Source organism: Galleria mellonella, unplaced genomic scaffold (genome assembly GCF_026898425.1).
Source record: "Galleria mellonella isolate WM207_F2 unplaced genomic scaffold, CSIRO_AGI_GalMel_v1 utg37, whole genome shotgun sequence".
In the NCBI taxonomy this organism is placed as follows: Eukaryota; Metazoa; Arthropoda; class Insecta; order Lepidoptera; family Pyralidae; genus Galleria; species Galleria mellonella.
In genome coordinates, this window is record NW_026442087.1 from 3,586,773 (window position 1) to 3,613,214 (window position 26,442).

Consider the following 26,442-nt stretch of genomic DNA (forward strand, 5'->3'; position numbering starts at 1 on the left):
AAAATGACCTAACAACTTTTATATTAACTCATATTATTCAAATAGAATATTCCGATAAAAAACTAAAAGAATAATATCAAGTGTAATTTATTATACAAATGTATGGTTCCCTCTATTGAAAATTGTGTTGTCCCTACAGGAGGTCATATTACGTTTTATTTACTTACTTATAATTTTTTTTATAATGTAACAAATATATAGATTTTTAGAAATTTTGTCTGTCTGTTTTTATATCTGTTCTGATATCAAGCAAAAACTATTGCACTAAACATATTACGGTTTTTACACTTGTATTCCTGAACATCCAACATATGTATTTATTTATTTATGTATTCTTGTATAAGTGGCGAGCTTAAGGCCATATGGTAAAAACAGAATATATATACATATATATATATATATATAAATGAAATGAAATAAATTTATTTGTTATAAAAGTAGTACATAATAGATGGTATGGTTATTTATGTTATATAGATCTCACTTTTAGTCTTTACAGACGTGCAAATACATATTTGAATTAATCTATTATATTATTATTCTTTATATAATTCATTTAAAATTACAATTTATACATTTATTATTATTATAAAAGTAATGAAATTATTGTTATAAAACTGTCATATATTCATTACGAATGTTAAAATTATATCAAGTATGTATTGTCAAAATATTATGTTTTCTAATAATTATAGTTCAAAAACGTTTATATAAAATTATTGAATAGTAGCATTTGTCAATTAATAAATTAAATAATTGTATTTTAAATTGTGTCGAATATTCCTATGTAATAGTCTAGTTTGTTGTATATTCGGATAGCCATTATATACAACTTTTTATATAGGTCCGTTAAATATACTTGCCAATATTGAAGTCTTATTTGGATATCTTCCACGATAATTGTCGACATTATTACAATTTTTCAAATAAATAAGTATGTGTTTTAACAAAGTTAATGTTTCATAAATATATAAACAAGGTAGAGTTAGTAGTTTCAGCTTTTTAAAATACGGTACACAGCTAGTTCTGGGTGTGAGTTTATAAATGCTCTTTCCAGTTCTGTTGAATTTCCCCATACCAAAATGCCGTATCTAAGATGGAAACATATCCATGATACGCCAATAAAGAGTTCTTTCATCAGCTATATTTGCCACAAGACATATATATATATATATATATATATATATATATATATATATATATATATATATATATATATGTCTCGAACTTATATATATAATCTGTAGTGATTACATCGTATATATGAAAAATTTACTCACCCTGAATTTGTATGACAAATTGATGTTAAAACGCAAGTCGACCAAACATAATACAAAAGTAGCTAACATTTGACATGTCCCGACATCCTAATATTTATAAGTAAGTTTTCGTTGAGTGCTGGAGCTAGTTGTTTTTAAAAATTAACAGGTTTTCCATTACTGTTTTACATTCACTGTATTGTCGACCGAATTCATAATAAATAAAGGTTGTACATACAAAAAACCGATTTCAATTGTGATAAAACTAGTTATTTTGACCTAGAAACTAATATACTTAACCGATTTTGATAAAATTTCAATGAGACCAATCGGTAAATATATTCTTTCTAAAAAAAGAATTTTCCAAATCGATTTAGAACTGACGGAGTTACGAAGTAACAAACATAAAAAATACGACCGGAATTAAGAACCTCCTTGTCTACCGGGAACAGCTTATCCAGAACCAGGGGACTACAGATATCTTAAACCGCAGGATATCGTTAGGGTAACACATAGGATCTATGAAATGATGGTATAAGGCAGGGGGAAGCACAGAAGATCCGTATGGGTCGACGTGCATCGGCTTAGCTGACCCCATATGCGAAAAATAAGATAAGTTAAGAACCTCCTTTTTTGAAGTCGGTTAAAAAAAGTTCTATATAAATAAATTAAAATATAAAAGTTTGTAAGTATGGATGGATGGATGATTATTACATTACCATGCAAAAAGTGCTGAACGAAGTCGTTGTATTTTTGGTAAATGTGTTTAGATATATCCTAACTTGGCATATGGGATACTTTACGTACTGACTGATTCACGCAAGCAAAACCATGTGATATAGCTAATAATTAAATAAATTAATACTATTTATTGCCGATACTAAAGTAGCTGTTTTTTCCTGAGCAAAGTTTATTACTGTCGAATCCCGTTACTCCGCACATCTATATCATTGATATAGCTTGACATCATTTACAATATTACAATATTATACAGCATCCGATATCTCTAACAAAGAAAATATATTATATTTATATAATTATAGAATTATTTTTCAAAAAGGGCATATTATCAGTATACACCAGAGGGAGACTTTGTACAAAAGTCGATTGCTTGGGTACCTCTGTCCCATTCGTGTTTCAACCGTGAAGCAGTTGTGTTGGCATGGCTGTGTTTCAGTTTGAAGGGTGGCGTGAATTTACAGGGTACAGAGGAATAATATCTGACTCCTCAGGAATGGCAACGCATGGAGGGTATCATGGGCGAAACAGTATATTCTGTTATGCTCATGTCTATAGGCGACGGTTACCACTTTCCATCAGGTGGGTCGTTAGCTTGTTTGCCATTCTAAGTTGTATATAAAAAAAAAGTTTCTTTAGAGTCGGCAACGCAAAGCGCATGTGACTCCCCTAGCGTTGCAGGCGTCCATAAGTTCTAGTGACCGTTTACCATCAGACGGACAATCAAGCAAACATTACATTTGTCAACTTCGTAGTATAAAAAAATATTAGTATATTTTTATTTATTTATATAATTATTTCGAAAACATACCCCTAACAAGTAATAGGCGCAAATGAATATATGTAACCTATACGAAGATTATTCACCGTGTGGTCCCGGCATAGAATGTGGCCACCTTTTCCTTTCCCGTGGGTGTCGTAAGAGGAGACTAAGGAAAGCGAAAGATGAGCAGCAGCGTCCCTCTTAAAATATTTCCAAAGTCTAACTGTGGTTGCCAATCCGCCTGCCAAGCGTGGCAACTACTGGCAAAACCCCCCAAAGGGCACGCTTATGTTGAGCAGTGCATAGTTAAAGACTGATATAATGATACAAAGATTATAAAGAGAAAAGATTTTATTGTTTTTTTGTATGTTCACAATGGGTAAACTCGAAAACTACTCAATCGATTTTAAAAATTCTTTCACCACTTTTCTTTCAAAGCTACATTGTCAGTAAGTAATATAAGCTATATATTACTTTTATATAAAATTCTATTTACCCATGCGAAGTCGGGTAAGACTATTAGTTACATAAATACCTAAGTCATCTATAGAACAAGATTGGTATCTACATTGATACAAGATATATTGAACTATTTGATATAATATAAATATATTAATTAAAATGGTGGCCACTTTCAATGACTTTGACACCGAATATATATTTATTTATTTATTATTTTTTAGTTTTGCATATATTAAAACAAGTCTACCGGGCGGACTTAATACCTGATAGCATGCTCTAGTAGTCAACCGATATATACAGTCTAATCTAATTTTTTTTTTATACACTTTAGAATGGCAAACAAGCTGATGGCCCACCTGATGGAAAGTGGTAACCGTCGCCTATATACATGAGCAGTACCATGGACATAACAGAGTATACTGTTTCGCCCATGATACCCCCCATGCGTTGCCAGTCCTGAGGACTCGGGTGTTATTCCTCTGTACCCAGTAAATTCACGCCATATCCCACTCTTCAAACCGAAACACAGCCATGCAAACACAACTGCTTCACGGTTGAAATACGAATGAGACAGAGGTATCCAAGCAGTTAAAAGTAATCAATAAAGATCAACATCATTTTGAATCATTATGCTCTGTTTACCCCATATTTTCTAATATATTCGTAACTATACCATCTTATAAATCTCTCCAACATGCTAAGTAATAAATGTACATTCTGGTGTCCCGATTTACGCACAGTTGACCTGTTTTTGATAATAAAGTTGACCTGTTTTTGTTGAAGAATTTCCAAATTAAAACATTCCATCTATATAATCTAAACAGGTAACCTTACAGCTATCAAAACAATTAGGAATATTTCAATGTAACCCCAAATCTGCGGCTGTAGCTTACGTTTGTTTTAATTAATAACCATTTACTGTCAACAACAGCCTGATTGCTACTCGCTCGCTATGTTTACATCTCTAGCACGAGACAAGAACTTTGTCGGCCAGCATTTTGTTATTAGAACACTGAGACTAAGCCAATTGAGAAGTTCCCCATTGTGTTTGTTACAACAGAAATCCACTCTTTAACGTTAATTTGAATTTATTACACAATCATGAATAAACTGCTGTATACATTTCGATTGACACCGAGTAAAAAAATACAGATCCGTATTTATATTCTCGGATCTGATTGATCCGGACACTAATTATCCGTGCTCGTGTCTATTTATTACATTAGTTTTAAATTGAATTATAAGAATATATATATATTCGTAACTATACCATCTTATAAATCTCTCCAACATGCTAAGTAATAAATGTACATTCTGGTGTCCCGATTTACGCACAGTTGACCTGTTTTTGATAATAAAGTTGACCTGTTTTTGTTGAAGAATTTCCAAATTAAAACATTCCATCTATATAATCTAAACAGGTAACCTTACAGCTATCAAAACAATTAGGAATATTTCAATGTAACCCCAAATCTGCGGCTGTAGCTTACGTTTGTTTTAATTAATAACCATTTACTGTCAACAACAGCCTGATTGCTACTCGCTCGCTATGTTTACATCTCTAGCACGAGACAAGAACTTTGTCGGCCAGCATTTTGTTATTAGAACACTGAGACTAAGCCAATTGAGAAGTTCCCCATTGTGTTTGTTACAACAGAAATCCACTCTTTAACGTTAATTTGAATTTATTACACAATCATGAATAAACTGCTGTATACATTTCGATTGACACCGAGTAAAAAAATACAGATCCGTATTTATATTCTCGGATCTGATTGATCCGGACACTAATTATCCGTGCTCGTGTCTATTTATTACATTAGTTTTAAATTGAATTATAAGAATATATATTTGTAAAAAAATGCAAAATGTATTTCCGAATATGTATTGTAAACGTGACCAAAGGTTTAGAAGTTAATTATTACCCTATCTGTAATTTAACAGAAAAAACTGAACAAATCATACTTGACTTCAATCTTTTGTATTTTTAACACATATTTAAATACACAATCAGTGCACTATCAGGTTTATATACAAATAACATCCCACATCATTTACGTATTACATCAGTACATAAAATTCATTAATTATTTCAAAACTATTTTCATACGCTTCATTATAATACTGATATTTAAGTTGAATTTTAATTAAAAATATGTATTTTTATTAAAATATGATAAACCTATATAAAATGTAACTAACCAGCTATATCCTGCAGCTCTGACTGCGTGAATCAGTACATAAGAGATATATCCTTTTTTTTGTTTAACGTGTGGAAAATCTTCGGAAAGACCGTCCCATCTGCCGGAGGGAGGGCAGCTGGGGTGTGTGTGATTCGTACCCACTAAAAACCACACGACGTACCTCGAGGCGCTTATGTTGGAGCCCGGGTTCCCGTTTGTACGACTACCGAGTATCCAACGCGACGGCCCGCCCTGTAGTAACGGTGGTGTAGGGCAAGCCTCCTCTCTATGAGATATATCCTAACTCAAAACATAAATAAATCAAATTTCATTCTAAGCCATTTAGTAGTTAGTAGTAGTTATCCACACAAATTGTCGTATTTATACAAACAATAGTGGTAGGATGTCAAATGTTTTACTGTCAAACTGGTTTCTCATTTATTTCTCTGTATATTACGCGATGCCTTCGATAATTCTAAACCTAAATTGACAAAGCTTATCAAAAATAATAGTATAAAGGGGATAGATTTTATTTTTTGTTTGGAATACATAAATTAAAAAACAACTAAACCAATTAAAGAACATTTTTCACTTAAAGAAAGCTACATTATCAACAAATTACATTGGCTGTAATTCATTAAAAAAAACCGTCACACTTTGAGACACTCACAGCATCAGCTGCGCCAGTTCCTTTTGCTTACTACGAGATACTTCTTATATATGTATTTTCTATATTTTCTGTTGTAATTGCATTTTTTTGGCATTAAATATTTTCTATTTTATTCTATTCTATACAATTTACTTCATTGACAGTTCCTTATTAAGTTAGCAATTACGCTGTTTTTATGATTTTATTATTTATGACTTCGAAACAGTGTACTCTGTTGTGTCCATGGTACTGCTCATATCTATAGGCGACGGTTACCACTTTCCATCAAGTGGGCCGTCAGCTTGTTTGCCATTCTAAGTTGTATAAAAAAAATATTTTGAAGCAAATGCTACTTGTTACATAATTCTTTGTATTAACTACATTATAATATTTTTGACCAATGAATTCTCCTTAATTAGATTAGTTGTGTCCTAGCATAGAATAGGCCATCCATTCCTGTTCAGTGTCGTAAGAGGTGACTAAGGGAGCTTATGGTGGAGAGATAGGCAGCTGCGTCCCTCTTAAAACATCACCAAAAGCACGACTGCTGTTGCCAACTCGCCTTAAAATCGTGGCAACAACTGGCAAAATCGTCCTTATGTATAATGTATAATGAGGGAGACTATATTCAGCAGTGGACAGTTAACGGCGTATACAATAAGTAGATGAATCCTATTAATATTATAAACGCGAAAGTTTCTAACAATGGGGGAATGCATTTTTGTTCTTTTTATTGGTTTCTGAACAGGTTTGAATCAAATTTAGTACATTTGTGTCCTTATTTAGCACATTAGATAATTTACATACTGATACCACCAGCTAGTATAATATATTAAGTAAAAAAGTAAGCCTTTACAAAAAAATAATTTCAGGTTCATAGATGCAATGAGAAGATATAAATACATATATATTATCAAAGTTGTTAGCACAGTACAAAGTGAGAGTGTACCTACATAATTAAGTACTTACAGTAAATACTTAATTAAGCATCATTACCTTGGCGTGGCGGACAGCCAGCATGGTGGTGGGACACGGGGCGACATCTCCCGGCGACACTACATTAGACACTACACACTCGACACTATTTTACACTTGACAGACCTTGACACTACTGCAAATTACCAGATCACGCACTGATCGGGCATTACCAAAACAAATACGAGACCTGTGACCACACGATGCCAGTTTTTGCAAGTGCCCATACCTCAGAACTGGTCGCGAAGCTGTAGGGGCGTCGGCGGCTGCGGGAGGGTCGGAGGGGGGGCGAGAGCGGACCGGTCCGACCGGAGCACGATGCGCGCGCGCCGGTATACCAAATTATACGCATCTCCGATTGCCAATGATAGTTATGTCACAACGAGCGACACCTCCGCACATTATCTATTTACATATAATAAAATTGCAACTTTTAAAATCGAAATATGGCAGTAAAAGACATTGCTTTAGTGATAACACCGCCTTTTGTACTCCATATGTGTAATACATATTTATCTGTATTATTTCTTCTTTCTTTATGCAACTTAGAATGGCAAACAAGCTGACGGCCCACCTGATGATAAGCGGTAACCATCGCCTTAAGACATGAGCAGTACCATGGACATAACAGAGTATACTGTTTCTTCCATGATACCCCCCATGCGTTGCCATTCCTGAGGACTCAGGTGTTATTCCTCTGTATCCTGTAAATTCACTGCCATATCCCATCCTTCAAACTGAAACACAGCTATGTAAACACAATTGCTTCACGGTAGAAACACGAATGAGACAGTCTCCCTCTGGTAAAAGAGAAAGGTAAGTGGTGCAATATAGAGTAAATATATAAAATTACAACGTACGATAGTATAGCACCGTAATCCTTAGGAATACAAACCCATAAGGGTACTCCTTATGGGTCTTGGAAGTCCAGTGAGTATGTTTTGTAGTGCCTGAGATGGCCGTTAGCTAGACTGATATTCTAAGTATTATAAAAGATATTAAAATATATATATATATATATATATATATATATATATATATATATATATATATATATATATATAATTTTATTTTATATATATATATATATATATATATATATATATATATATATATATGAGAGCTCTTAATAGCAACAGAAATAAAAGCAATATTATTTAGATATTTTTGTTTGTAATGAACATACAGACATGTTCATTACAGTATCATGTAATAACTACTGCACCAAATTAGATACGATTTTAATGGATATTGAAGGTCGACCTTAATACGTTTTATAATAATAATAATAATTTATTTTCAGATACTTAATCCATAGAGGTAGAATTATATTACAGCAACATTTACGTTTACGTTTTAGACATACTCGTATAATATATAAAATATAATAATTAAAACATAGGTAGAAAATGTACCAGAGGGAGACTTTGTACAAAAGTCGATTGCTTGGGTACCTCTGTCCCATTCGTGTTTTACCGTAAAGCAGTTGAGTTTGCTTGGCTGTATTTCGGTTTGAAGGGTAGGATATGACGTGAATTTACAGGGTACAGAGGAATAACATCTGAGTCCTCAGAAATGGCAATGCATGGGGGATATCATGGGCGTAACAGTATACTCTGTTATGTTCATAGTACTGCTCATATCTATAGGTGATGGTTACCGCTTACCATCAGGTGGGCCGTCAGCTTGTTTTCCATTCTAAGTTGTATAAAAAAAAATGTAATTTTATCCCAAAAAAAAACATACGTAAACATATTCCATCTTTCAAAATCGTAAAGGATATCGGAATGTCAAGCATTGATTCAAAGCATATCTAATTTATTAAAATAAGAAGTGAAATTGAGAGTCGAATTCAGTAATGTCCTCACAGACCAACATTCTCAATTGTGATTGCGATTCGGATCGCTGTATTCTGACGAAATTGATTTCGGTTTCATGTTGAAACTTCGAGTATTTGTGGGAACACTTCATGTCTCTTAAGAAGCGTGTTACACTAAAAATATATATGTGAAATGTAATCATATATCAATCCATTTATATAGTTTTATATTCCAGTCGTTGTTAGTCCATTGCTAAATATAAGCCTCCCCCGTAAGTTGCCATAAGGAAAGGGGCCTTTCCTTATGGCAGTTAAATAGGATGGGGTTTTTTTTAATTAGTAATAATAGAATGGTAACCCCACCTGCGCTATCGGTATACACCGGTGGGCACTAGTAAGGGATGACAGGTGAGGATAAAGCAGGTCAGTTAGCCCATCGTGACGAATTCAACAAGAATTGTTCACGATGGTTTCCAGGGGGGACCACGTGGAGGTTTACCTAATAGGGCATATTGCTAGCAATGGGGCTGTCAAACTCCATTGCTAATAATCCCTATTCCCCCAATAGGGATAGTATCGGTGATATTATGTTGTATAAAGTTTCTTAAGCCTAGCCATTTACAGAGTGGCATGCAAATGTCACATTTTGGTAGGAACTGATCAAATCATGCATCAGCAATACCAACTATAATTCACATTTATATATCCGTTTTAAAAAAATTCGTCTATCGATTAAAAGCTTTTATTAAGTAGCTATTTACGTAATTTAATTATAAATTGGTTTAATAGAAGTTCCTTTATATCCGTAGGAATATTATTAAAGGTTTTTAGACATATTATGTAGGATTTTTTTTAATAAACAGCTTAATTTTTACAAAATATTGATAACTAATTTATGAGGGTATCTTGCACTTCTTTGTATTTGTTCTTCTGATTATGTGAATATGTGTTTATTTCATTTAACAAATATATCCTTCAGTGTATGTGCTTCAAGTGTATACAAACTAGGAACAGGTTATATATTTAGAAACTAAATAAAGTCTGCAAGAAACATCATTTGCAAGAAATCATCTACTGATATCATGATATCAATCCATATCTATATATCTGCGACTAATGCGACTCGATAGTGTAAAAACCACCTATATAATATTATCATCCGCAACACTGTAACACAGTTCTTTATGACGATGAAGCGAGAGCTCGTTCCCGGAGTAAATCAAAGCTTTCCGCGTAACGGAATTAAAACAACACTCCGAAGCGCGCCGCAGGTGTCGCCGCTTACAAAATGGTAGTTACAGAAACTCTATAACATATCGCTCGTACATTACGCACTCAAATCTGCATTATACGTTGATTAATAGAAAGATATCGGGCTATTAGCAAACTTACAAATGGCGATAATCAATTTAAATAATTGCTGAATGAATGGAGGGCTTTGAAACGGGTTTCGGAATCCTTAAAATGGATCAAATTTAATTATATGACAAACTATCGTACCATATGGTTATTTATACATTTAAATTAATTACATGTGAATAAAAATAAATGTAAAATTTAAAATTAACATTTTATTATTATTTAAAAATAAATGAATTATCAAATGGTCGATTGATTTTTATGTGCTCGTTTCGTTTTCAAACGGGTTGGTCAAAAGTAAATGTCACCAGAAGTCGTAATTTTATTTTTAATTTATTTTTAACTATACAACATGAAATTGGAAACAAACTAAAGGTTCACTAAATTGAACATAGTAATAATGACCTATCATCGTGCACAGTACAGAATACTAAGTAACTCATGCGTTCCCATTCATGTAGACTGAGATATTTATCATACAAAATAGAACCATACAAACATTAAACGTAATTCCGTTACTAAAGCAGCTACATAACAATATTATACTCACAACAAATATACGTCACATCTCGTGGCATCTAATTACTATACGCTGCACCTGAATACTGCGTCTAAACGAATTAACTGGTAAGGCATGATGCCTTACACCCGCCCGCCGAGCTACGTGCTCCAACAATAACAATCCACTTGTAAACAACCTATGAATATTCACCGGCGGCCGTACTTGAACAATGTTTCACGTTTATTAGACAGTGTTGCCGAGTACATTGCTTTTAGCTATGATGAATTTGCAATTTTTCCTATCGACTTATATTTTATAAATTTATTTATATTTGTGAATAAAGAAGCAATAACAAATGTTGTGTTAAATAACCATTACGTTTACTTTTGCTAAATTATTATTTATTTAGGGGCCCGTCCCGGCTTCGCAGGGGTGGACGTTTTTAAACTTCGACTATAAATGTTTTTTTATCGGTTACGTCCACTGCGTAGGGAGCCGACCGCGCGAATGAATCTATCAATTTTTAAAATGTAAAAAGTGGTTATTTTGATATAACGATAATAGTTGGGCCTATATTATTACGAAGTTTTTTTTTTTGTAATTATTGATATTTTCTTCACTATTGTAGAACATACTTTTGTTCTATCAGCAATAGTTTCCGCAGCGCACGCGACGAAAGATATTTTATAGTATTTTTTTACACCTTGAGTTACGTTACTAAAGTTTTAGTAAGGATCCCTAATCTTTTCTAGCAATAAATATAGTCTATGTTACTCAGAGTGAATGTAGCTTTCTAATGGTGAAAGAATTTTTGAAATCGGCAAAGTAGTTTTGGAGTTTATTCGTTACAAACATACATACACATAAAAATACAAATCTTTCCTCTTTATAATATTAGCCAAAGATTGACTGGCAGAGAATGTTCTTTAGCATTAAGTCAGCCTTTTGTACCAAAAATTTTTTGTAATGTGGTCAATAAATAAATAAATAAAGTAATAAATAAGTCCAAGTACATTAAAAATACTTTATTTCGGAGCATCGAACATGGAAATCCGTAATTTTGTGTACATTTTGAGAAATCTTTTTCATTAATAATGCTTTTTTCTCATCTGTACAAGTAAAAAAATCAAGCATTATTAATACCTATTTCCAAGGCTATAACTGTCGAAATAAGCAATCCACAAATTTAAACACCGGCGCAGGTGCTTCTATAATACAATACTTTATAACAATTAAAGTTTAATGACTTCTACTATAATCGTACTAAATCAAATTAATTGATAATCGGTATCCGCGAGAACGTTAAATATTTACTACAAAATCCATTAGCGAGCGGACAGGTGCGTTAAGAGCGAGGTGGCGGGCCCGTCTTAGAATGTTCTCTTTAAAAATTTGGAAAAGTTTACTCGTGAATTGTAGAATTATATGACGGATGGTACGCGGTGAGATGCGGTAGTGTATAAGCTGTTTAGCACGGGTAGGCGTAGCAAGTTACAAGACGCTAACGTGGAACATAAGCTAGTGGCACAGTCATTGGTATATCCTTCACAATACACGCCATTCAAGTGTCCTCTTACTTTATCAGGTAGGAAGCGTTGCGTAAATGAGGTCTCAAGTTCGCGGTCTCGATTCTCAATAGAAGCAATTTAGGAAACGAACTTTCCTAAAAGGCTCGACTCTAAGTATTCTGACTAGATATGTTTGTAGATAAAATAGGATGTTTTAATAGCATACGGTAATGGAGTTAGAAGGAACGGTGATACGTTATTTTAGTCCTTAGAACTGTAAGCCATAAAATACATTGTAGGCATCACAACATAAATGCCATTAATATCTGAATACAACGAATTTTTTTTATACAACTTAGAATGGCAAACAAGCTGACGGTCCACCTGATAGAAAGTGGTAACCGTCGCCTATAGACATGAGCAGTACCATAGACATAACAGAGTATACTGTTTCGCACATGATACCCCCCCATGCGTTGCCATTCCTGAGGACTCAGGTGTTATTCCTTTGTACCCAGTAAATTCACGCCATATCCCACCCTTCAAACCGAAACACAGCCATGCAAACACAACTGCTTTACGGTTGAAACACGAATGGGACAGAGGTACCCAAGCAATCGACTTTTGTACAAAGTCTTCCTCTGGTGATTACCACATTCCATCAGATAGGTCGTCAATTTGTTTGTAATTACTAAGTCGTATACAATTTTTTAAGTTATATTCATATAAATATTAAAATAAAAATTATAAAAAACTATAAATATAAATTGTTTTAAATATATTTTTTTACAAGTTATCACTTATTACGCCCTAAAACAAATGTAAGTACGTAATGAGTTACAGAAATAATTATTTTGTAACTTTCAATTAAGACGGTCAAATAATTTCAACAGGAATTAAACGCTTTATGCCAGCCATATTTATTTTACACTGTCGTCATGTGGCTTAGCACTCCTGCAATTAAGACGAATCTAACGACATCCATTTACTAAAATCCATCAAGCGGAATCGACGGCATATTGCGCCTGAGAATTAAATACACACATCTGAAAAATATAACTCTTTGTAAAGTGAAATTCTAATATCCCTAGTAACTTATTACTAACCACTGAACTCTTAAGCCTCTAATAGTTCTAATTTCATGGTATTATGGTGTGAATTTACTAGGTACAGAGGAATAACACCTGAGTCCTCAGGGATGGCAACGCACGGGAGGTATCATGGGCGAAACAGTATACTCTGTTATGTCTATGGTACTGCTCATGTCTATAGGCGACGGTTACCACTTTCCATAAGGTGGGCCGTCAGCTTGTTTGCCATTCTAAGTTGTATAAAAAAAAGTATAATTGTCAATTTTTAAACATTAATTCGATTATAATACAGAAAAGTCTTTTATAATGTGTCACTATTTTATATTTTGTAAATATTCCTGGACACTATAGTAACACTTATTTGCTACTATTTACAACCAAACTTATTTGTTTACATTATTTTTTGTAGTATATAAAATCGATGATAGCACATTCCGTTAAAGCAGCCTTTCCAAAAGTGGGCGATAACGCCCCCTTGTGGACGCTGCAGGCCTAAAGGGAGGCGGTAAGAGAAGAAAAAAAATAAGGGCGTTGTGTAAAGACTTGGGGGGTGATTTGTTGATCTTGAATTAATAGTGGTTTTTAAGTAGGTAAAAAAATGGGGGCGCTAAAAAATAATTTATTCTCAAAGCGAGCAGTAAGATAAAATAAGTTTAGGAATCCCTGCGTTAAAGTAACGATGTAGAGAATTGAGATGTGTTACCATTCTCACAAACTCTTCTTCTTCTGTTTTTCATGATTCATTTCACTTGTCATTCTTGTGTCAAAACTTACAGATTAAGGGAAGTGAAAGTGAAGTGAATTACGATATGAAGTGTGAATCTTAACAGAACAGCATAGTAGGTGAAAATGGAAAAATCGTTTCTACGCAGACCGTTTCAATGAGGTACGTAGTTTGTAACGCAAAGAAAACTATTCCGGCGTCGCAGCGGGCACATTAGAAACAATGTGTTCAGTCGTCGATCGTGAGTCGATCGTTCACGTTGGCGTGCGGTCGTTACGCCGGCCCTGGGGAAATTAAAAAGTGGTGCCGATCGCTCCCTCCCCCCCCTCCCTCATCTCGTACCGTCCCAATCGCTTATTGAGAAGACGTTTCAATGAGTACAGTACTTATAGAAACTGCTGATGAGGAGGATCGACCGCTTACACCGATTTTCATACGGGCCTAGTGTCCCCAATTGGGATATTGCCAATTTATTGAAAAATTATTAATTAAAAACCTCTATAGTGCAGTGACGGGTGCGTCGCTTTGCGTCAATGAGGTCCCACGTTCGATTCCCGGACGAGACGATTTATGAAACGATTTTTTCCTGAACTGTTTCAGATTTGGGTGTTCAGGTTTGTAACCCCGTCTCCCCATATATTCTTACCTAATCCCATATAACAGTCCATTAGTGCAATTATATGGTACTTTATACAAAATAATATATAGCTAAATGTTTAATACATGTTTAGACATTGTTATCTAATTTTATATTATAAATGATTTATTGTTTTAATTAAATACAAAATACATATATAATAAATTAATTACAAAATACAGTAGTTACGTTTTACATATCCGTAGGTTGATTTACGTTTAATTAGGACATTCAAATAGCGTACATAAAATATATGTTAAAATCAAGTATTTATATGTAATTGATACAGAAATATTAAATTAATTTATAGTATATGTTAACGGTTAGTGCTATATATGACAATTAAGAAATGTAATTAAGAAAAATTAATACATTAACAAAACTAGGAATCAATTTAAAAAATCATTGATTTTTAGAAATTTTGACTGTTAGCATGCAAAAATGTGCTGCATCAAATTGGATGCGGTATTTCTGAGGGTCTTAGAAACTGATATATATCATCTAGAAGTCGTCTATTGCCTCGTTTTCTTTCTTCTGAGTCCTCCCCTTTAATGTCCCAGCAAGAAGACAGACGAAGTAGACACAGTATAAAAAAAAGACAAAAAAAAAAGTATTATTGTTATCGTATTACACATCAATACATTCTTTTTTTTTATCCAACTTAGAATGGCAAACAAGCTGACGGCCCACCTGATGGAAAGTGGTAACCGTCGCCTATAGACATGAGCAGTACCATGCACATAACAGAGTATACTGTTTCGCCCATGATACCCCCCATGCGTTGCCATTCTTGAGGATCCAGATGTTATTGCTCTGTACCCTGTAAATTCACGCCATATCCCACCCTTTAAACCGAAACACAGCTATACAAACACAACTGCTTCACGGTTGAAACACGAATGGGACAGAGGTACCCAAGCAATCGACTTTTGTACAAAGTCTCCCTCTGGTAAATTCATTTCAATGTATTCTAGTATAACGTATAATTTTACTCATGTACTTTATTATTCACCAGAGAGAATAAATTTAACTTAGCCAATAATTACATTTTTATAATACAGGTGAAGAGTTCAACAAAAATTAACGCAAGTTTATCAATTTCGAAGTTCTAAAACAAGCCTGTAAAGTAGATTAATACGCTGTGAAACTTAATTGTACTTGCTCCGCGGAGTATCGGAGAACTGGTGGTTTCCGTCGTGGAAATATAAACCGTAAGCGGCTTATTGGGGCCGCGCGGCGGCCGCGGCGCGTCTGTAGCCATGTCATTACATCCAAAGATTTTCTTATCAATATTTTTTCAATAAGAAATTTTTAAAAGCGATCGCTGATAACTTTTGTATGCTACCCTCATTTGTTAAATGAATACAAATTATATTTGTCTTTTTTATTTAAATTAAGTTACTCTTTTCCATTCCTTTGTAATTTTTGGACTAGATTTGTCATATTTCCTTGTGTGTGCTATGTATGTATTTATATGTGTATGTTTATATATTTTGTACGTGTGTTATATATATATATATATATATATATATATATATATATATATATATATATGATATATTCATGTATTCATAATATATTAAATAAATAAACACAAATAAAAAAATAAATAAATAACCTCTCGACTAGATGCGTTAGCGATAGTAGATAATGCGTGGTCAGCCTAACTGATATCTCTGCTCAGTGAACTGTGGTTAGAACTATAATGAATTATTAACAACCCTGCCTCGCATGCCTGCCTTGCATTTGAGCAAACTCACTGTAGTGTAAACCAAATCACTATAAGACTATTAAATGGAAACCGAAAGTTTGACCACACACGGTAGGTTGGTTCTATAATTGTTTATCATCATCATCATATCAGCCTTTAGCTGTCCACTGCTGAACAGGAGCCACCCCCTCGGCGGTTTCACTAGTAGTTGCCACGCTTGGCAGGCGGATTGGCAACTGCAGTCAGGCTTTAGAGATGATTTAAGAGGGACGCTGCTGCCCATCCCTCGCCCTCTCTTAGTCGCCTCTTACGACACCCACAGGAAAGGAAGGGGTGGCCTATTCTATACCGAGACCACACGACCAAGTATTATATACTACAGTGTTAATATAAGCTTTAATTATAGATTCAAAAACCCAATTAATTTTATATAAAAAAGTTAAAAAACAGCAACGTTAACATAACAGTTTTTACACGCATTAAGGTGCGTCGTGATAACGACTGTGAGGGCTATATAAATAGAGTACTGTGTGAGGGTTTGCGGCTTGTTTGCCGAGAGATATAAAATGGTGTCGAGGGACTACGCAAATGGGGTAGTCTTGAACTTCCTTTCAAATAATTGCCTATTTACAAAACTCGTTTGTATAATAATGAGCAAATAATAAATGTAAAATGTAAGTGCACGAAAAGCAATAATAGCGGTGAATAATAAAGGAATAAACATTGTATTGGGCTTTATTTTGTACTTACCAAAACCCGCGAATGTGTTCGCCTATATATAAGTATCTATGGCATTAGGGCATAACTATGGTATGTACCAAATTTGATTACATTTTGTTCAGGAACTTTGTTTAATAAATATCCAAGAAACCTCTTCCGGTGTATCATACCGTTTGTTAGTTGAACTTCACATAAAGTTTTTGAGGACTTTGATATCCAAAATTAATATGATAAGACGTGATGTTCTCACTGACTAAACAAGAATTGTTTAGTAACTAAGAAATTAATAAATTTACTATTATACCAGCCGTTAACTGTCCACTGCCGAACATAGGCCTTCCCTAAAAGGAAAGTTTTGCCAGTTACAATATCAATATTAATTAGTTTAAAAATAATTGCCAGTTACAATATGAATATCAATTGATTTAAAAAAAAAAATACAACAATCGTGTTTCGAATATCTGCAACTAGCAACACTACGCGAATGACCAACACATTGAAATAAATACCGTACGGGTCGAGCTAAATAAAACCGTTTAAAAATCAATTAATCATTCCTGTTTCGAAAAGAAAGAAGTTGAAAAATTATAAAATTTGGTGAAATATGAAATGTGGGTATACATAGCCCCAGTACTGAAATATACGACAATTCCCGAATAAAATTTTGAATTATCTCCCCTATCTGTATCACTCCAAGTGTGTACATAAGAGTTGACGACACTGTAACATTAGTGGACTGGTAATAAGAAACAGGTCAAACAAATAGCTACTTTTGTGGACAATTACACGCTCCAGTGAACACACGAGCAGGCTGCGCGGCGCCACCGGCACCCCTCCGCCGTCTACCTGACAGGCCATCCATCCTACATTTAATATGCTTGTTTGAAATTAATTCTGCAACATGACAGCAAGGTCTGCGAGGTACTAAGCAAATTACGTCATACGCAAACTCGAATGTCTAATGCAATATTATTTACTGAGAATATCATTAGATGGTTTTTTTTTATACAACTTATAATGGCAAACAAGCTGACGGCCTACCTGATGGATAATGGTAACCGTCGCCTATAGACATGAGCAGTACGATGCACATAACAAAGTATCATTCATTATAGTGAACACTCGATAATTTGGCCAAATGATCTAATGTTCACTATAATGATCTAATTATATTTATGTGTTTAGGGTTTAAAAAAGGTTAATGACCATTTATTTTTTTTTCAAAAAAATCTGTAAGGGGTGAGGGGAACAATACAAGTCCAAGATATCAATTTGAGGACATTTAGCGGAAATTTCATTAAAAGTACGACACATACGGATGAGCGGGTTGTAATACGACGATATTATTTCTTTAAATTACACAAATAAAATCAAGAATTCTATTATTATATGTTACTAAAAATGACAAACAAACTTGTTTTTATTGTAAATGTTACAAGTTTGACCTACTTGTTCCATATACAACAACATAACCATCACTGAATATATAGCCCTATGGGTGTAGGACCCCTTGTACCGCTACTACGTGGATCAAGGTGATAATCCTGTTGTCAGAAATTACACGAGCTACCTTACCCTTCGGATACCACAAACAACGTACGCCTCACTGTATCAAGGCAGTAGATAGGTACTACACAGGGGAGAGAGTATAACATATTTAGATAGATACTCTTTATTGTTTCCTCCAAAAGATTAGTAAAATTGTTATAAATATAAACAATTACAAGAAACAATCACAATGAGAAAACAATGGGCGACCTTATCGCTAAGAGCGATCTCTTCCAGGCAACCTTTGGATGGAGAGGAGTAATTAAAAGCAGTTTTTTTATGCAACTTAGAATGGCAAACAAGCTGACGGCCCACCTGATGGAAAGTGGTAACCGTCGCCTATAGACATGAGCTGTACCATGGACATAACAAAGTATACTGTTTCGCCCATGATACCCCCCATGCGTTGCCATTCCTGAGGACTCGGGTGTTATTCCTCTGTACCCTGATATCCCACCTGATAGAAAACGATAATCATTACCTATAGATATGTACAGCACCATTGTAAAGAAATACTATGATGTCTATGGTTATTCTCGTGCCATGCCGTTCCAGAGGACTGTGTTTTTTTTATTTTAATGAATGATAACGGAATGGCTACCCCGCCTGCGCTAACGGTATACGCTGGCGAGCACCAGTGAGGAATGACAGGTGAGAACGAAAAAGCAGGTCAGTTAGCCCATCGTGATGAATACATCCGGAATTCGGCACGATGTTTTTCAGGGGGAACCGCGTGGCGGTCGACTTGACAGGGCATATTGCTAGCAATAGGACTGGTAGCGCGTATTACTAACAATCCCTTCCCCCTAAGGACTTTGTGTTAGGTATTCGTATCCTGTTATCACACCTGTATCGCCTGTTTATCTCTGTAATGTATAATCGAATATCAACTGTTTAAATCTTGAATATCCAAATGTAAGCGTATATAATACACCGTAGCTAATGTGCATTCATGCATACTACGAGAACATTATAACAACAATTAAGTATGTACATATATGTATGTATCACGATGCAGCTCGCTTTGCATTGCTAAACATTCCCTAACTAACTTAGTTTGATTAAAGTTACCTCACTTCGCTTCATGTTTATACATTTTTTTTTTTTGAAACTTCGAATGTCTGTAAATGGAATAATTATGATAATGTCTGCGAGAAATCATAAATTCCTTGTACTTTCGTATACCGACATGATTCTGTTTGGAAACGCTTTATTGCGTGATCCTGGCCGCTTTGGGGGATTCATTATGCAAATCATTTTATTTGTCGCGTCGCGACGCTTCTGTCTGATACTGCGCTGCTTTTTGTTAGCGGAATACTTAATTGACCATCATCCATTGTGACATTTGGTCCGTTTGTTGCGTCTACAAGACTTATTTGTTGAAAAGATTTATATCAACACTGTCACATAGATTTATCTACATTAAAATTTTATATGTGAAACTGAGTTTATTTATTTGTTATAAGTTGACGTTTTGACAACTAATCACTATGCAATTTTGTATAAATGTTGTACCAGCTGTTAATTGATCACTGCTGAACATAGCGTCTCCCAAAAGAGTTTTGTCAGTAATCGCCACATTTAGAAAGCGAATTGGCAACTGCAGTTTGGTTTTTAGTGATGTTTTAAAAGAGACGCTGCTGTCCAACCCTCCATTATAAGCTTAGTCGCCTCTTACGACACCCAAGGAAAAGGAAGGGGTGCAAATAAATATATGAAATACGCAGATAAATATGTACTTCTTTATGTATTCTACTTTTAATCCGGACCAGTCAAAATGTTCCAGATATGTGGACGAGGTCGCGGGCACTACTAGTGTAATGTAATCATTTGTTGCCTTCCATCTTATTTCTTTCTGACATCTTTCTTGTCACAATATGAATATTTATTTCTTCTTTTACGTTGCATTAATTATTCAGTTTTCATTTTTACTTACATCTATGTAACAATATCATTTTATAACAACATTATCTTTTTAAATATTACATTTCTTAATTTATATATATATAACGAATTATTTAAGTGCGTGCGCGTGCGCGCGCGCATGTTGTGCGTGTGTGGTGTGCGTGTGTGTGAGGAGTTACAAACACACACACAATGTCCGTCATGCAATAATGATGCAAATATTAAACCTTACATACATCCTTTTTTTATGCGACTTAGGATGGCAAACAAACTGACGGCTCACCTTATGGAAAGTGGTAACCGTCGCCTATAGACATGAGCAGTACCATGGACATAACAGAGTATACTAATTCACCCATGATACCCCCCATGCGTTGCTATTCCTAAGGACTCTGGTGTCATTCCTCTCTACTCTATAAATTAACTGCCATATTCCCGACCCTCAAACCGAAACAGCCATGCAAACACAACTGCTTCACGGTAAAAACATGAATGGGGCAGAGGTGTCCAAGCAAATGACTTTTGTACAAAATCCCCCTCTGGTACATCTAAATAATACAATGTCATTCACAATTTTTATTATTGTAGGTATTCATGATCTCGCGTCGGACGGGCCGCGCTGCCCCGCCCCCGCGGGACGCGTCATATCTCTCCCGTAACTGCATCAGCAACTTGGCTACTTCATATTTCAGTTTCCATTCCCCACATTGTCATGTTTTTTTTTTATATATATATATTTTAACAGACCGATCGCTATGCATACAGCCATTTGATTAAAGTTGGATTTTATTTTTACATCGACGACTCTCCAGTACAATTTGATTTATTTGCGCAATTACTCTTTGTATTTCAGTGTTTCAATTTAAAACTGAAATTACATGGATGAAATATCCAACGTAACATTGACTGTTAGAGCAGCCACATGTGCTAAATTTAAGCTGTCAGTTTAAACTGATTTTACGTACTTCTACATTTAGGTTGAGTTGTCACTACTTTGTATGTGTAGTATAATCATCATCATCATCATCATCATCATCATCATGTCAGCCTTTAACCGTCCACTGCTGGACATAAGCCTCCCTTGGGGGGTTTTTCCAGTAGTCGCCACGCTTGGCAGGCGGACTGGCTACCGCAGTTAGGCTCTAGAGATGTTTTGAGAGGGACGCTACTGCCCATCTCGCGCTCTCCCTTAGTCGCCTCTTACAATATCCAAGGGGAAAGGAAGGGGTGGCCTATTCTATGCTGGGACCACACGGCCAATTATAGTATATTTTCTGAGTTTTTTTTCTAAAGGTTGGAAACATTGTTAATGGAAATCTTCTCTCTGCTTTGGTATCCGACATTAAAGTGCATTTGTATTTTCAAGTGTTTTTTTTTTATTACAAGAGTAAGTTGTTTAAGCTTGAGAAGGACATTCAATATTTCACAACATTACAATATGTCACTGTGTTGGGTCAACAGCAAACATTTGTTTCAGTGATAAGTATAATTTTGCTCATATTGTAGTCGATTTCAAAGCGCTATTTCTCAATTTTTATTTACACTTTGGCACTTTATACGACATGGCGATTTTTAAAGAGCATAGTAGATGAAAAAATAGAGAGCAAAAGAGGAAGGAGGAGACCGAGGAATAACTACATGGGACAGATAAAGGAAACACTAGGTGTCATGTCGTATAGGGAGGTCAAAGATGTGGCATGGAATAGAGCTGACTGGAAGAAGATGCATAAATTAATTGCATCGACAAGAGGAAACTCTTAAATGAAAAGTAGATACTTAATTTATGTAACTATTATATATATACAAGACAGAAGGTGCTTAGTTACAAACGAAATATAGTATGTCATAAATATATTCCAGCAAGCTTTGTATTCCTTTAGGTACTTGAAACATCCAAGATAAAAACTTGTAATCAGATAAACGAATATTTCATTGTAGCTACTCAGACTGATGAATATGCTTCGTTACTAAAAACAAATCATGTTTTATTCAAGTATCCAAAAACATTTCTCATTGGATTATATTAATATTCAGATACAATAATAGCCCGATATTTTTGTATGGAGTCGAGTCATGGACAATAAAAGCAAAGAGCGAAAAAAGATTGATGCTCTCGAGATGTGGTGCTGGCAAAGGATGCTGAGAATTCCCTGGACAGCAAAGCGCACAAATATATCTATCCTGACACGACTCCGCATAAAAGATAGGCTCTCGACAGTCTGCTATCGGAGGATTCATATTGCTCGACGACAGTCCGACAATCTGGACAAACTAATGGTTGTAGGCAAGATAGAGGGAAAAAGACCAAGCCGACGATCGCCTAATCGATGGTCGGACCAAGTAACCGCTGTTACGGGACTGTCGATTGCAGCTGCCCTGCGAGAAGCTGAAGACAGTGTAAAATGGAATAACATCATAAGAGAGGTAATAGACACCTTTCAAGGACACGACCTTTAGTAATAAAGAGGATGAAGAGAGAGACAATAATAGCAATATTCAATAATAGCTCATAATGGTATATATAATGGTATAAATTATTACTGAATGTTGCACCGATATCATAATGATATTATGAATTGTAATAACATATTTAGGATCAGACTCTTGACAATCCACTAAATGCAGACTAATATAGAATTATTATTAAAACATGAAAAGCATATTACAATATTTATTGAATGATTATAAAATTTTGAAGCGAGTGTCATTTGAGGCTACAACTTCTATGCCATGCCGTAGCCTATATTCTTACCAGTTCAGTTACCATTTTACTGGACACTCATCCGAAATCACTGAATAATTTTTAAAATCGTTTTTCATATTTTAAAAATATTTCTCAGCTATATAATGATAAAAAATCTTTTCGTTGCGCGTATTACATTAATGAGATTTGATTTCAACTCCGCCCACGTTGAACCGGCGTCCCTGTAAAATCTCCGCAGAACATTATCTTTTGCGTCTTTGACGACCACAAATACTTATCGTGATTATATTTTTTAATCAAACTGTATTTTAAGGAATTGCTAACAAAATAAACTAATAATTCATGTATTACACTAACATCAACCTAAATACCTTAATGAAATCTGTTCATTCTTACTGAGACATTTTAGGAAAAATCATTTTCAAAAATAATTAGCTTTTTTGGAAGCATGTTTTTTTTAAAGTCTAAATAAACATATATATATATATATATATATATATTCTAATCTATAATCTCTCCTTAGTCGGATACTTTTGATAGAGTGATCATGGTTTTTATGTTTAAAGTGGTTTGTTTTAAGACTTTTCTTTATAATGGAGGGCCTCGTGATGTCTCCACTTATTTCTGCCCATGGCCGAGCGAAAGCATTCCACAATAGACTGCTGTGTGGCCATTTTGATGAGGTCAGTCCATCGCGTTCGAGATCTACCCCTAAAACGTTTGTACTGGACTGGACCTTGGACAATTAAACGTTCCATACAGTTTTTATTTCGTATAATAGGGTCGTTATATTTAAGAATTAGTATTTGAATATTTAACAATATTTTTTCTCTGATTTTCTATTCGTTCCGAATGGAAACGTTAGTTCGAAAGGCAGTTCAAAGCATTTGCAGCATTCGCCGCCAGCGTCTCTATATCATCCATTTTTTTTTCATGAATCGATAATATTTACTGTTCATCTAATTATTATATAATTCTTATGTATAAACAATTAAACGCACCATGTCTCTGTGGTGGGTACAATATTTTTTTATCATTTTTCGACTTATATTTCTTTTGAGAAACTTTTTCATTTTCGGTAGTACAACACTTTTTTAGAAGACTGCTAACAATTTCTGGTTCAACCTGTATAATTAAAAAACAATGGTAGCTAACGTAATTGCTATCAACGTTTCTAAACCATTTCGCGTGTATTTATCGTCCATATAAATGCGAGTCGTTTGCAGTAGTTATGACCGCACAGTGCGGTGGGACGCGGCGGGCAGTACGTTGCATTTTTACAAAGAGATAAATTCCCTTTGTGTGCATGTCGGCGGTGCGGTGCAGATGTTATGTTACTTTGTTATGTTACACGCTTTTCTTAGATCTTTCCACAGTGGCAATAAACAAAATTTTATTAAAGCTTAATAGATGGCTGGTTATTGAATAGGCAGATGGATAGATAATTGACAAATAGTGTAACACGTTCTTTAATGGTTGTTTTAATGAATGATAATGGAATGGTGACCCCGCCTGCGCTAACGGTATACGCTGGCGGGACACCAGTGAGGGATGATAGGTGTATATGAAAAGGCAGGCCATTGTGTTGAATACGTCTACAATTCATGACGATGGTTTCCAAGGGGGTTCAGATGGAGGTTGACTTGACAATATACCTAACTGGTGCTAGCAATCTAGTGGTCCGCATTACTAACTATCCCTTCCCCCCGCTCTTGCTCTAGATTTTAATGGTTATGAACTAACGATATATATATATATATATATATATATATATATATATATATATATATATATATATATATATATATATATATATATATATATATATATATCTTGCATAGGATATATTTTTATATTGTTCAAATGTTATCAAATTTGTGTCAGTAGGTTAGTTTATAAATTAAAATATTTCGATTTTTTAAATCGAAATATTAGATTAGATTGTGATTGAAATCGGTTCTTTTTTATTGAACGCTATCTTAATGTTTTTTTGTTAATTTTTCGAATACCACCGCTATATATACATTCCACATATATCACATTTCATGGAGTGATTATACATTCAGTCTCGTAGCGACATAAATGTAACATAAAATTATAATCACGGGTTTGAGTCCCACCGGTTGTAATTTTGCGATACTTTCAAAAACTTTGCTACTGAAACTGAGCAACTTTTCCACAACATTCAACCAAGGAACTTCGTACAAACCGGTCCACGGGCTTGGTTAATTTATACGGTGAATAAGTAGATCATTTCAGCCAGTAAATGTCTAATGCCGTATATAAGCCTTCCCCATAAGGGGAATTTTAACAATAATTGCCACGCTTGGCAGGAGAGTTGACAACCGCAGTTTAGCTTTTAAAGATGTTTTAAGAGGGACACTGCTACCATTTAGCCGTTCCTTCCCTCTATCATTCTGCTCTCTTAGCTGCCTCTTACGACACCCACGAGAAAGGAAGCACTGACCTAATGAGTAGATATTATTTGTGAATTTTAAAAGTCGTCAAACAAAAATGTATCAGATACTGATCAATATTTAGTCTGTTTGTCGCCATTAGCGTTTTACAACTGCAGTACAATCATTGTAGGGTTAGTGGAACATGATATATACATAATACATTATAGTACATATAACTGCCTACGTATGACTCAGCTTTTGCTGAACTCGTGTGCGTTCAGCACTAATTTTTACTTTCCACCTACGATTTTTAGTATTTATAACGATGATTTATGTAGATTTTTTTATACCACTGAGGTGGCAAACAAGCATACGGCCCACCATCAGGGTAAACGGTTACCGTAGCCTATGAACACCTGCAATACCAGAGGTATTACGCGCGCGTTGCCGACCCTGAAGAAACCTCTTTACCGCCCTTTTGAAGAACCCCATGCTGTAGTCTCTTGGGAAAACCTCGGCAGGGAGCTCATTCCATAACCTGAGTGTTTGTGGGAGAAAACATCTCTAAAACCGCAGTGTACGCGACCATTTAGGCTGTAGGATATGAGGATGAACTCCCTGTCGATGGCGCGCCGTACGACGGTAGAAAGTGGCCGTGGGTATCATATTGAACAATTCCTCTGAGCACAATCCGTTCTACAAGCAGTAAAACGCACCGCATAAAAAAGTAATTAATAAATTCTGTTTCACAAAAGAAAACCGACTACAATTGTAGAAAAAGTATTT

At 34.8% G+C, this 26,442-nt stretch overlaps 1 protein-coding gene across 3 annotated transcripts in view; it reads right to left on the reverse strand.

Annotated features, from left to right (window-relative positions):
* The window catches only part of LOC113515587 (uncharacterized), a 325,354-nt gene that overhangs the window by 164,577 nt on the left and 134,335 nt on the right, over positions 1 to 26,442 (reverse strand). Inside the window, exon 1 of one of the 3 annotated variants that reach the window (XM_052897537.1) lies at positions 7,051 to 7,247. The exons of the other annotated variants lie outside the window; for them this stretch is intronic. Within the exon in view, the coding sequence (XP_052753497.1) occupies positions 7,051 to 7,074 (24 nt within the window). The 5' untranslated portion in view covers positions 7,075 to 7,247. Of the gene's footprint in view, positions 1 to 7,050; positions 7,248 to 26,442 lie in introns of those variants that run through there. 3 annotated transcript variants of the gene reach the window in all.